At 45.5% G+C, this 14,226-nt stretch overlaps 1 protein-coding gene across 1 annotated transcript in view; it reads right to left on the reverse strand.

Moving 5' to 3' along the window:
• The window catches only part of CACNA2D4 (calcium voltage-gated channel auxiliary subunit alpha2delta 4), a 130,605-nt gene that overhangs the window by 66,989 nt on the left and 49,390 nt on the right, over positions 1–14,226 (reverse strand). The window contains exon 18 of the mRNA XM_010363565.2: positions 14,128–14,199. Within this exon, the coding sequence (XP_010361867.1) occupies positions 14,128–14,199 (72 nt within the window). The remainder of the gene's footprint in view (positions 1–14,127; positions 14,200–14,226) is intronic.

Consider the following 14,226-nt stretch of genomic DNA (forward strand, 5'->3'; position numbering starts at 1 on the left):
CAACAAAAGCCTTGCTTTCTCTAGGAAACTGGCTTTATGCCAAATCAGAATGCAATGTTCTCAAAACTGGACCCATCCCCTGGCAATGCCCTCCTGCTCCTCTGCCCAGTCAGACCCTCTCTGTAGCTTCTCTCCATTGCAGCAGTCATGGGACGTCCTGGAAGATGTCTTGGGGGAGTTGGGTGCCCTGTGCTCCAAGGAGCAACTAGCTTGAGTGTCAGAAATGGAGATCATATTTTTATCTTTACCTTTTTTTTTTTTTTTTTTTTTTTGAGATGGAGTCTTGCTCTGGTCACCCAGGTTGGAGTGCAGTGGTGCGATCTTGACTCACTGCAACCTCCGCCTCCTGGGTTCAAACAATTCTCCTGCCTCAGCTTCCAGAGTAGCTGGGATTACAGGCACACGCCACCACGGCTGGCTAATTTTTGTATTATTAGTAGAGACAGGATTTCTCCATGTTGGCCAGGCTGGTCTCAAACTCCTGACCTCAGGTGATCTGCCCGCCTTGACCTCCCAAAATGCTGAGATTACAGGCATAAGCCACCGTGCTCGGCCTATCTTTTTTTAATTGAAGAAAAGGGTGGAATGCACAGATCTTACATGTATTACATAATTACATGTATCCAGCCATGTGATTACCACTCCGTCAAGATACAGAACTGCCTCTCCAGTCTCTCTGCCTACCCCTTCTGGTCCATCCCATCCCACTCCTTCACAAGCAAACTCTGTTCTGGATTCTGTCACCATAGATTGGTTTTGCCTGTTCTTATGGTATGACACACACAAACTTTTTTTTGTTTGTTTGTTTAAAATAATGTTTTCAGCATCTGTCTATATTGCTATGTGTCTAGTAGTTTGTTCCTTTCTGCTGCTGAGTAGTATCCCAGTGTGTGGACACAGCCCAGTATGCTTCTACGCTCACCGATTGATGGATATTTTGGTATATTTTGGTTTTTCCTACTTTGGGGCTACAATGAATAAAGCTACTATAAATATCCTGGAACATGTGCTTGCATTTCTCTTGGTAAAAACCTAGGAATGGAATCTGGATCACATGGTAAATGTATGTTTACCTTTATAAGAAAACTGCCAATTTCCCAGAGGTGTTTTGCCATTTTATACTCCTATTAGCAATGTCTGAGAGTTCCAATTTCTCCACATCGCTGCCAGTATTTGGTGTTATTAGTATTTTAAATTTTAGCCATTATAGAGAGGGTGAACTGGAATCTTGCAGGTTTTTTTTCTTTTTTTTTTTTAACAGAGCCTCACTCTGTTGCCCACCACCATGCCTAGCTAATTTTTGTATTTTTAGTAGAGACGGGGTTTCGTTATGTCAGCTAGGCTGGTCTCGAACTCCTGGCCTCAAGCCATCTGCCCACCTTGGCCTCCCAAAGTGTTGGGATTAGAGGCATGAGCCACCATGCTCAGCTCAATCTTGTAGTTTTGATTTGCATTTCCCTGATGACTAATAATGTTGAGCATCTTTGCATAGCTTCCTTTATGAAGTGTCTGCTCAGTACTCTGAGCATTTTTTTTTACTGGGTTTTAGTCTTTTTGTTATTGCTTTGTAGGAGTTCTTCATGTATTTTGGATACAAGTCTGTCTGCTTTTTCATTTTCTTATTGGTGCCTTTTGAGGAGCAGAGCTGTTACTTTCGATGAAATCTAGTTTATTAAATTTTATTTCATGTTTAGTGCTTTCTGTGTTTTTGTCTAGGAAATCTTTGCATATCCTAAGGTTAAGAAGATTTTCCCCTATTTTTTCTTGTAAAAGCTTCACAGTTTTAGCTTTTACAATGAGGGTTATGATTCATCAGATGAGTTTTTGTGTGTGGTGTGAGCCTATGGCTCAATGATTCCCCTCCCCCATACATTTATTCAGTTGTTCTAGGACCATCTGTTGAAAAGATTGCCTTTCTCCAGGGATTTGCAGAGGTGTCTTGATTGAAAAATCAATGGATAATATATGTGTGGGTTATTTCTGGGTTCTCTGTTCAGGTCACTGACCCATTTGTCTACTCTTTGGTCAATACCACCCAACTTGGTTATTGTAGCTTTATAGTAAGTTTTGAAATCAGATACTGTGAATTGTCCACATTTGTTCTTCTATTTCAAGATAATTTTGCCTATTCTATGTCCTCTGCATTTTCATATAAATTTTAGAACCAGCTTGTCTGTTCCTAGAAGTCTGTTCAAATTTTGATTGGGATTGTGTTGATCAATTTGGAGAGAATGAATGTGTTAACAATACTGATCTTAACCCATAAACATAGTTATATCTTTCTATATTTATTTTCTTTGATATTCTTTCAGCAATGTTTTGTACTTTTCAGTGTAGAGGTCATATATACCTTTGTTAAATTTATTCCTAAGCTTTTAATGTTATTTGATGCTATTGTCATTGGAACTTTAAAATATTTCATTTTCTTTTTTTTTCTTGCCTTTTTAAAGAAAGAGACTTTTTGTTAGCATTGTTATAGGCAATGCATTATGTGAGTTGGTCCTGTGTACAATCCTCCCAAGCCTGTGTACAATCCTCCCAAGGTAAACAGCAGACACATCAGTAGAGAGAGCATCTATCTAACACTGTACACAGCACAGAAACAGGATCACCCTGAATGTCAACAGAAGACTGAAAATCACTTTACAAAAAACAAAAAACAAACAAACAAAAACCCCATTTTCCTATATTAAAAAGTGCCAGCCCTTGAGTGGCAGAGTTTCAGAAACGCCCGAGGACATGCCACCAGGTGTCTTTGCTGGAACGTGGCTGCCAGCCGTGTGTGGCCAGGCCCATCCTGTCCAAAGATAAATGTTCGGAGTGCTTCAGTTCATCTTTTTTTTTTTTTTTTTTTTTTGAGGCGGAGTCTCGCTCTGTCGCCCGGACTGGAGTGCAGTGGCCAGTTCATCTTTAAAAGGCAGCCAGGCCCGTTTATCTTTGGAGTTCTTCTGTCTTAGGATTTTCCCTCTCTACTGTCTGTAATATCATGAGTATGTCAGCCTAACAGTGAGCCGACCTTCAGGCTCCTAAGCGTGAAGGCCGGAGACTTTCCCTTTGTAAGGTTTAAATCTGAGTGCAGTCAAGACTGAAGAAACTAACCCTGGACATTTTAAAGTCGAATGACAATGGAGCCAGTGCCAATTTTGAGAAGCACTCCCACCCTCCCTTAGAGTTCTACTTTGGTAAATATGAATGTTTAACCAGTTAGCAAAATATTTAACCCAGTTAGCAAAATTTACACCGTCATTTCCATAGTTACTCTGCTGTGCATAGCAAACGCTGCAAGACGAACATCACATTTGATGAAGCACATTTGAGAAACGCTTGCCAGGAAGTGTGCGTCGGCCTCAGAACCCTAGGCCCGGGGAGATGAGCGGAGACCCCTGCAGCTCTGTGCCTGCTGCCGTGCGGGTGACTCCTCTTCCTGCCGACAAGGTGGGCGATGAGGACGAGGAGGACCAGTCCCACCAGGGCGCCGGCGACGGCGATGGGGATCAGCGTGTTACTCTCGTCCAGCAGACGCTCCTCCGCAGATCCGACCTGGTTGCCTTCCACCCTGAGAGCCTGGCCCCACACGGGGAATATGTGGATTGAAAATGGCCTCGTGCCGCGGTCACGCTCTGGCCTCGCACTTGTAGGAACTGCCCATGGCGGCCTGCAGTGCTCGCGGGGAGTCGTTGGCAGCTTTAAAAGTGGGGTCTCGGCGGGCGCCTGTAGTCCCAGCTACTCGGGAGGCTGAGGCAGGAGAATGGCGTAAATCCGGGAGGCGGAGCTTTTGCAGTGAGCTGAGATCCGGCCACTGCACTCCAGCCTGGGTGGCAGAGCGAGACTCCGTCTCAAAAACAACAGAACAGAACAAAACAAAACAACAACAACAACAACAAAGTGGGGTCTCTGGCGTCAGGAAGACTCGTATTCAACTGGATTCCTCGTAGGAAAATCCGGCTGGAACCTGCCTTCATCCGGCACTGGAAGCCCAGGACCCTGCGCCCAGGTGGGTGAGGTCTTGCGCAGGCTGATATCGAACAGTCTGGTCACCGTCGTGTGGTCCCTCCGCTCTGGGTGAGGCTCGGCCGCAGGCCCCGTGGGAGCCGCTGGCGCTGCACCCGTCCGCGGGGGTGCGGAGCGGCTCTCGGCGCCCTGGCGGGGAAGGCGCGTCTTGCTCCCTTGACCCACAAACGTAGTTATATCTTATTCCCGGTTGGAAAGCTAGGCCTGGATGGGGGCACCGCGGAGCCTGATGGTCTCGCTGGTCATGCCGACCTGGCTGCCTTGATACCTGGTAGAGATTCCACCATCTTGATCTCCTCGGAGCTTGCACTGGGGAAAATGTGTGTGTCTGACAAGCTGTAAACAAAACTCGTGAGCTGGACGCTGTCACGTGTTGCATTTCTTGTGAAATGGAAGGTCAGTGTCTGTCCTCCTCCAAAACCAATCATGAGCCGGGGGTGCGAGGTGTTCTCTTTACCGCAAGGGCCGCTGTCTGCATTTGATGGCAGGTCAAAGGCCACGTGCTTAGAGCCATCTTGGAGTCATAGATCATCAAGAAGGCCACAGAGAAGCTGGCCATTATGCAGGCTGTCCCTTTGCCCTTTTCCACCGCATCCACTGCGTATGCGCCATGCACGAGGCCCGGCAGCAGCAGCACCAGGGGCAGCCGGGGGCTCCACAGCGCGAGAGGGATCAGCCCGGGAGACGAGGGGAGCTGGGGTGCAGGGAGACGGGGCATGGGGTGGCGGCAGCCGGGCGCTGGCTTGAGGGCCGGCCTGAGGGACGGTGGCATTCCCGGACCAAATATATGCCATTTTCTGTTGGCTGCTATATATGCAAATAAAATTAATTTTTATAAAATTGTGTTCTGTGAACTTACTACACTTACCTATTAGTTCTAGTGTTTGCTTTATAGATTCTTGGGATGTTCTATGGAAACAATACTTTTGTCCATGAATGAAGGCAAGTTTTACTTCTTCCTTCCTTGTCTTTGTGCCTTTTATTTTGTTTTCTTGCCTTACTGCAGTGGCTGGGAGGTACAGTGAAAGGCTGAATAGAAGTGGTGAGAAGTCCTCCTTGCCTTGTTCTCAGTTTTAGGGCGAGAGTGTTCAGTATTTTACCATTAAAAGGTAGTTGCAGGTTTTTCATAGATGCCTTTCATCAGAGGGAAGAAGTTTCTTTCTGTTCTTAGTTAAATTTTGCCAAATGCTCTTTTAGCATCTATTGAGATTACCCTCTGTCTTTTCTTTTTTATTCTGTTAAGGTAATAAATTGCACGGATTGATTAATTTTTTTCAATGTCAAATTTAACTTTAAAATTTTGAGATAACTCTGCTATGTGCTATTGTTGCCATATATTTCACACTTACATATATTACAAACCCCACAATGCAACATCGACACTTTTGCTTTAAATAGTCAGTTGTCTTTTTGAGAAATTAAGAGAATAAATAAGATATAGTCTTCTATTAACCCACGTTATTTATCGTTTCCAGTATGGTTGAGTCTGTCTTATAAACCCCAGTTCTAGTTGATGTCACTTTATTTCAGCCTTAAGAATGTTCTGAAGCATTTTTGCATTTTTGCTGCTGGTCTGATAGTAATGAAACCTGTTTCCTTCTATCTGAAAATGTCTTTTTTTTTTTTTTTGGAGACATAGTCTCACTCTGTTGCCCAAGCTGGAGTGCAGTGGTATGATCACAGCTCACTGCAGCCTCAACCTTCTGGGCTCAAGTGATTCTCCCGCCTCAGTCTCCTGAGTGGCTGGGACTACAAGCGCATGCCACCACACCTGGCTAATTTCCTTTTTTTTTTGTAGAGATGGAGTCTCCCTATGTTGTCCAGGCTGGTTGCTGGTCACAAATTCCTAGGCTTAAGTGATCCTCCTGCCTTGGCCTCCCAAAGCGCTGGGATTACAGGTATGAGCCACTGCCCCAGCCTGAAAATGTCCTTATTGAAGACATTATCCTTATTTTTGAAGGGTATTTTCTCTTTCTACAGAAATTTGAGTTGACAGTTTTTTCTTCTCTGGACACTTTAACAATGTTATTTTGTTGTCTCTTATAGATGGCAGTCTTATCGTTTCTCTTTATGTAACGCATCTTTTTTCCTCTAGCTTTTTTGGAGATTTTCTAGTACCTTTGAATTTTAGTAGCTGGACTATGAAGTATCCAGGTGTGGTTCTCTTTGTCTTTTTATCCTGCTTGGGGTTTGCTGAGATTCTCGGATCTGTAGATTGCTGTTTTATATCAAATTCAGGACATTTTTGCCAATTAGTTTTTCAAATACACTTTTTTCTGCTTCAGTCTTTCTCCTTTCCTTCTAGGGTTCCAAGAACATGTCATTAGACCACTGGATACCATCTCACAGGTTGCTGAAGTTCTGTTTCTTTCTCTGTCTTTTCCCCCATTTTCCCCCTGTTTTTTAAATGGGATAATTTCTATTGATCTATCTTTAAGTTCACTGTCCCTTTTTTCTACAACCTGCTGGTCAGCCCATCCAGTAAAGCTTTCATCTCATATATGGTAATTTTCGGTTTTAAAGTTTTCATTTGGAAGCATAAGAAACAAAAGCTAAAATAAAAAGTGACTAGAAACCTTCTGCATAGCAAACAATCAATAAAATGAAATGGCAACCTATGGATTAGGAGAAAATATTTGCACATTCTATAAGGGACATAAAAGTCTTATAAAGTATATGGTTTGCAAATATTTTATAATATCCAAAGTATATAAGGAACCCACACAACTCAACAGCAAAAAAACAAAAAAACAAAAACAAAAAAATCCCCCACACATCCAAATAATCTGATTTAAATATGGACCTGAATAGACCTTTCTCAAAAGAAGACATAAAATGACCAACAGGTATGTGAAAAGCTGCTCAACATCATTGATCATCAGAGAAATGCAAACCCAAACCACAGTGAGATGCCACCTCATACCTCTTAGGATGGCTTTTACCAAAAAGACAAGAAATAAGTGTAGGCAAGGGTGTGGAGAAAGGGAACCTTTGTACACTGTTGGTGGGAATGTAGGTTGGTGCAACCACTGTGGAAAACAATATGGAGATGCCTAAAGAAATGAAAAGTAGAACTACCGTATGACCTAGGAGTCCCGCTTCCGGGCATACACCCAAGGGAGAGGACATCATCACCTCATAAAGACATCGGCACTTCCCTGTTCATTGCACCATTGATAGCCAAGATATTGAAACAACCGAAGTATCTGTGGGTGGACGCATAAAGAAATTGTGGTGCATATAAATACAAAGGAATATTACTCAGCCTTAACAAAGAAGGAGATTCTGCCATTTGTTACAACATGGATGAACCTAGAGTACATTATGCTAAGTGAAATTAGCCAGATGCAGAAAAAAATGCTGCGTGATCTCACTTATGTGTAGAATCTAAAATAAAAAAGGAATACATAGACACAGAGAAAAATGGTGGTTACTAGCAGTAGGTGAAAGCACAGCAGGAGGCAGGGAATGAAAAAATGTTGGTCAAAAGGTACCAAGTTGCAGTTATCTAGGATGACTAAGGCTAGAGCTCTAATGTACAACATAAGGACTAGAGTTCATTGTACTGTATTGTATTGTATACTGGAAACTGGCCAAGAGCATAGAGTTTAGGTGTCCTTACCACCCATACGCTAAAGCAAGGGTAACTATATGAGATGGTGGGTATGGTAATTTGCTTGACTGTAGTCATCTCTTCACTTCACTTTGTATATCAAAGTAAGCATAGTTGGCCCCCCATATCCACAGGTTCCATGTTCCTGGATTCGATCAATTGTGGATCAAAAAGTATTCCAGAAGAAAGGATAGTTGCATCTGTACTGAATATGTACAGACTTTTTCTTGTCATTATCCCTTAAACAATACAGTGTAACAGCTATCTACGTAGCATTTACATTGTGTTAGGTATTACAAGTAATCTGGAGATGATTTAATGTACTAGGAAAGACTGTGTAGATTACACATAAATCTACACCATTTAGCAGAAGGGACTGGAGCATCCACGAATTTTGGTATCTGTGGGGTGTCCTGGTCCAATCCTCATGGATGCTGAGGGACGACTGCTCATCATGCTGTGCACCTTAAATATATGCAATTGAAAAGCAGGTCTAAAGCAAGAAAAAAATTCCTGTTTGGTTTTTATAATGATTTTGTACTGTGTCAAAGTAGCTAAGCTGGAACTACAATTCCAGACTCAATGCCCGGTGTGGTTTCAAGTCAGCGTCGGCCAAAGAGAAGTGTGTGTGAGATTTATGGACGGAAGTGCAGTGGCAGCCGTTTTGCACACTGAATTCCTCACAGAATACCAGGCTCTGCCACTCTTTGCTGTAACCTACTGCTGTGCTTTCTTGGCATGGGGCTGCAGCCAGATTCAAAGCCACCTGCTGCTGCTGGCTCTCTTCCTCCAGTTTCCCTGAGACCTAGCCTGCTCCTCGTGGAGGGTACTGGTAGCTCCTCATGGAGGGCACTGGCTCTGCCTGCAGGTCATCTGCCATCCTTATGGGTAGTGTTGGTGAGTGACAGATGTGGGTTTCAGTTTGTTTCCAGGGATTCCTCTTTTTCCTCATGAGTTCCAGTTCGTTCTTGGTTTCTTCCACATCTCATCCAGATTTCCTTCCCAACTGCTGGTCCTGCTGACCTACAGTGACTTCAAACTCACCACTGGATGCAGACACCAGCTTTCCAGAGATTTCATCACCAGCTCCCACAATTTCATAAAGTCTAATCCCTAGAATAAAATCCTACATTCATGTCACTGACAGAGGCTCTGTTCTTTGACCTAGCCCTAATCATTTCTCTGCTGAGATTTGCCATCTATTCCCTCATTATGAATACCTTTTCGTTTAATTCCTTGTGCACAGTTACAGTGTCTGCACTAAAGTCATTCTAATTCTAATGGCTGGGTCATAGCAATTTTATTGTATACCGGATATTTGAGGGGTAGGCCATAGATACTCTTGTCTTCCTTTGAAGAGTGTTTTTATATTAAGCAGTAGTTAAATGATTGGTTGATAAGAACTGAGTGTATAGAGGCTTGAATTCACATTTTGTTTGGGTGGGTCTGTCTCACCTTTAGGCCTAGAGTGAATCTCTTGGCCTTAGGACAGACAGTCTTTACTCCTAAGGTGTAGTTCTTCTGTGCTTTCAAAGGAAATCTCGAGGTATTTATCAAGTCCCTCCACCTCTCTGTGACTCACACTCCAAACTGTCCCTACTACACTTGCAAGAGCTGAGATTCCGTGTTGAGATCCTGCTCTGAAATCCTGTTTTTGGCTTTCCAGTGTCATATTCCACTGGGGCACTTCGAGGCTTCCCTGTGTCTGCAGGGTTCAGGAGTCAGCCAGGAATTTGAGAGGAGTTTGTATACAGATTTGCGGTCTAGCCTCCCTGCTTTTGGGCTAGCCCTCCTCATTTCCAGACACTCTGGAAACCCAAATTCTGTTCTCTGACACTTCACGGTGACAGCTGCAGCCTTCTGCTTGAATTCTAGCTGTTGCACTCCAGACAGACTGGGGAGTACCCTTTGGAAAAAAAACCATCTAAAAGTGTATCACACCCAATGCAGTTCTCTTGATTCAAGGGTTGTTGCTGCCTGCTTTTGGTCACTTTCAAGTGCCTTTCCATTTTTGTTCTTTGTATTTTGTTCAGAGTTTATCATTGTTATCTGCTGAAGGGTGAGTCTAGTCAAGCTACATCTTACTCAGATGAATGTTGAGATCACCTTTTAAGGCTGAAGTAAAAGGAAGACAGAAGGGGTGTGGGGGGTTGGGAGGGGGTCTGTGAATTCCGTTAACAGAAAGAGAGAATGAGAGAGGTCTGGAAGAGGAGGCTGGGAGTAAAGAAGTATCAGAGCAATCTGCTCCTTTAATAGACTGAGTCCTGCTGGACAGAAATGTGAGGGGAAGAGAGAGAGAGAAAGAGAGCGTGTAAGACACGTCACAGAGTGCTCCAGCCCTGTGTTCCTGAAATCCAGGGCACAGGGATTCAAGGCACTGGAGGAAGACCAGGCGAAGCTGCTCTTCATGCCAGCCGCTAGTGTGTGTATACGTGTGTGTTGCTGGTGTGTGTGTATGCATGTGTTGCTGGTATGCGTGTACGTGTGTGCTGCTGATGTGTGTGTATATACACGTGTGTGTTGCTGGTGTGTGTGTACATGTGTGCTGCGGTGTGCGTGTGTACACATGTGTGCTGGTGTGTGTGTACACGTGTGTTGCTGGTGTGTGCATGTGTACACATGTGCTGGTGTGTGTACATGTGTGTGCTGCTGGTGTGTGTACACCTGTATGTGGCTGGTGTGTGTGTATACATGTGTGTTGCTGGCAGGTGTGGATGCATGTGTTGCTGGTGTGTGTGCACATGTGTATGCTGCTGGTGTGTGCATATGTACACGTGTGTGTTGCTGGTATGTGTGTACATGTGTGTGCATGTGTGCATGTGTATACATGTGTGCTGGTGTATGTATATGTGTGTGTGTTGCTGGTGTGTGTACCCATGTGTGCCACTGTGTGTGCATGCATACACATGTGTTACTGGTGTGTGTACACGTGTGTGCTGCTGGTATGTGTGTGTACACACGTGCTGCTGGTGTGTACACGTGTGTGCCACTGGTGTGTGTACCCGTGTGTGCAACTGGCATGTGTGTACAATGCACGTGTGCCACTGATGTGTGTGTGTGCATATGCACGTGTGGACTCCAGTCAGTGCAGTTAATCTGGAAGAACGCAAAGGCTAGGAAGGAACACTCTGTCTGCCCCGTCCCTCCCCCATTGCTAATTATTGTTTGAAATGATCAGAAACGTGAGAGTAACAGAACGAGTCCTAGGTTAGACTCCAGGACGCTGTGCTCTTTTGCTTTCTTGTTTTGAACGGTGTCCGCGGATGTCTGGCCGGCGTGCTGCTGATGGGTTAGAAACTGTGACACCTGGCACTGGTCTGCAATTTGGGACAAAACCCCTGCCATCCAAGTGGCAAATGGGAGGCCTGCGGCCAAAGCTGGGCTTCTTAGGAGTTGAACATCCTAGATGTTGGCCCAGGTTGTGTGTTTAACATTTTTGGAATTAGTTGCACACATCTTAAACATGGGTCTTAGCCGTCTCCTGCAGATGGTGTGTGTTTTCTCCAGTGTGCCACAGTTCCCAGAGCCCCCTGCACAGAGGCCTGCCTGTCTGCTTCTCTTATTTGCATTTCTTAACAAATACAAGTTTTGGCCCCATAGGCTCTGGGTTTGTGAGTCCTGCCCTAAATCATGCTGGTGATCTGTGGAAAATAAGGATACCTGCAAAATCCCCTGGAGAGAACAACACAGCAGGTGGTCCTGTGCCGGGAGGATGGCTCGAACAGTCACAGATATTCCCACAAGGCTTTAAGAAAGCTTTCCTCGGCCGGGCGCGGTGGCTCAAGCCTGTAATCCCAGCACTTTGGGAGGCCGAGACGGGCGGATCACGAGGTCAGGAGATCGAGACCATCCTGGCTAACACGGTGAAACCCCGTCTCTACTAAAAATACAAAAAAAAAACTAGCCGGGCGAGGTGGCGGCGCCTGTAGTCCCAGCTACTCGGGAGGCTGAGGCAGGAGAATGGCGTGAACCCGGGAGGCGGAGCTTGCAGTGAGCTGAGATCTGGCCACTGCACTCCAGCCTGGGTGACAGAGCGAGACTCCGTCTCAAAAAAAAAAAAAAAAAAAAAAAAAAAGAAAGCTTTCCTCAGCCTAGACCTAGACCTGGAGACAGTTTCTACTGAGAAACAAGCTCATGAGTTGAGACGCACCACTGAGCTGAGACGGAGGGCTGGGATAGATCACCAGGCAGGCCGATCATGGGGCGGTTGGATGGCTCTATGAGAGCTGTGTGGGGGAGACAGGGCCCTTGGCAGTGAAGAAAATGCAGCCACACTGGGGATGAGTGGCAGCCTAAGACATCAGAGCAGTGAGAGCAGTGAGAGCCAGACCAGCAAAATGCCCTGGTGGAGGCTGCCAGGCTCCTGGGGTCAGGGTGAAGAGATGAAGGATGAAGGAGGGTTGAGTGGTGACAGAATGGGGTAGAGGGAGAGGAGAAGGTGATGAGTGTTCACGGTGGAATAGAAATGCTCTGCTAAAGCGAATTTTGGGAAACCTTTAAGGCTGGAGAGTTGAGAATTCAGGGCCAGTCCTACAGAAAAGGCCTTCTACAGCAGTGGTTATGAATGGGAGATCTAGGAGCAGTTACACGTGGGCTTTGCAGTTGATCATCTGGGTGATGCTGGGCAAGTTTTTAGCCTCTCTGAATATCCTCATCTGTAAAATGGGGATAGGATAGGCCCACCCTCAGGTTGTGAGTGTTCAATGAGTGAATATTTGAAAGCGCAAGGTCCAGTTTCTTATAAATGTTAGTTGCTGTCATTATTATTAGCTGTGCTAATAGCAGTAAGACATGAACACCTAAGTGCTATGGAACGTCCATTGTGGTCATGATCATCATCATCCTCACTGAACGTTCTTTACGTTGAAGCACCCGTATGTCAGGAAGGCTTTGTGAAATTGCAAATATATAACCCGGATGGTTTATTAGTGGCAATGAACAAACTTTGAAAGGATGGGCAGAGGTTTCAGAAGTTCAGCCTGCTGCAACTGGTTAGGACTCTGCCTCAGAGGCTTTGAGAAGCATAAAAGCAGCACGAGATCCCTGGGCACTGGGGGAAAGGGTAGAAGAGAACCACACCCACTGCGTGTGTCAGTCTGTATTAGATACAGTACAGCCATATTCAGATCTACCTTTAAGCTGTCCTGTGCCATAAGCATACGAAATTCTTCATTGTTGGTTCAGTGCTGTGACCGTGCTGGGCTACGTGAGAGCTCATCTCTGCACGTGAACAGGAATCTGGCTGGGATAAAGGTGGGGACCTATGGAAGAAGCCTCTATTCTTTTTTTTTTTTTTTTTTTGAGACAGAGTCTTGCTCTGTCGCCCGAGCTGGAGTGCAGTGGCTGGATCTCAGCTCACTGCAAGCTCCGCCTCCCAGGTTCATGCCATTCTCCTGCCTCAGCCTCCAGAGTAGCTGGGACTACAGGTGCCGCCACCGCGCCCAGCTAGTTTTTTGTATTTTTTAGTAGAGACGAGGTTTCATCAGGTTAGCCAGGATGGTCTCGATCTCCTGACCTCTTGATCCGCCCGTCTCGGCCTCCCAAAGTGCTGGGATTACAGGCTTGAGCCACCACACCTGGCCAATTCTTTTGGATCAGGAGAAGGAACAGCTGCCACTGGCGGTCTGACCTCACTATAGTGCCCAGTCTGCCTGAAGGAGGCCTTTCTCAGCCCAGAGCTTACAAAAAGCCAGGCAGATGCCACCAAAATACAACACTGGTCCCAGTGAAAGTCAGTCTTGCCTAAAAGGGATGCTTCCTTGTCTCTCCCTGTGCTTTCTTGTTTGGCTTCCATGGAAGTCTGTGTTGTGGAAGAATTTGGGTCTAATTGCTGCAGGCAGATGCCTGTGTTCTTTTAGCTGAGGCAGATGGGCAGGGGAGGAGGAGGTGGGGGTGGCTGTGAGGGAGGAGGTGACATTTGTAAATATGTCAAGGGACAATGCAGAATCAGTAGACACATTGGAACCTTTTAAGTGAGAAGATGAAATGATCTTTCACAAATGATGCACAGGGCTGTAAAGATAGTAGTGGGATTATGAGGGTATTGATTCCTAACTATCTGGGGTTACAGTGCATGAAAATCAGCTGCAGGGAATAGTGAATATTTTCAAACTCTTCCTGTATAACATTTCACAAGAGCTGCTTACCATTTACAAAATTAGCTGTCACTTTCCCCCTTTTCATTATAAACAACAAAAGGGCCAGTAGCAGACAGCATAAGGAGGAAAGAAGAGCTGTAAATGCCTCGGCCAGCCTTCTACCCAGCTCAGCGGTCTCCCAAAAGCCAAGCGCTGCATGAGCAATCCTGTCATTCCCTGGCTAGGTGTTTCTCCGGGGCCAACACACTCTGGGTGTGCTCCCTAATGGACCCCCATTAGGGTGCAGCAAGCACTCAACTCTTCAGCTATAATTAGGCTAAGTCCAGGTCCCTCGTCACTACTCCAAACCCAATTAACGAAGATGCCTTCCTAGGCCACGCCCTGGCTCTGTTTCTAGCTCCTTACCCCTTTATCCATCGGAACCTTCACGTCCATCGAGAGAGTACCTGTTTCCCTATTGATCATGGCTGTTCTCAGCTTCAGGAGGAAAGACAATGACATTAG

This window comes from Rhinopithecus roxellana, chromosome 10, assembly GCF_007565055.1.
Source record: "Rhinopithecus roxellana isolate Shanxi Qingling chromosome 10, ASM756505v1, whole genome shotgun sequence".
Lineage (NCBI taxonomy): Eukaryota > Metazoa > Chordata > Mammalia > Primates > Cercopithecidae > Rhinopithecus > Rhinopithecus roxellana.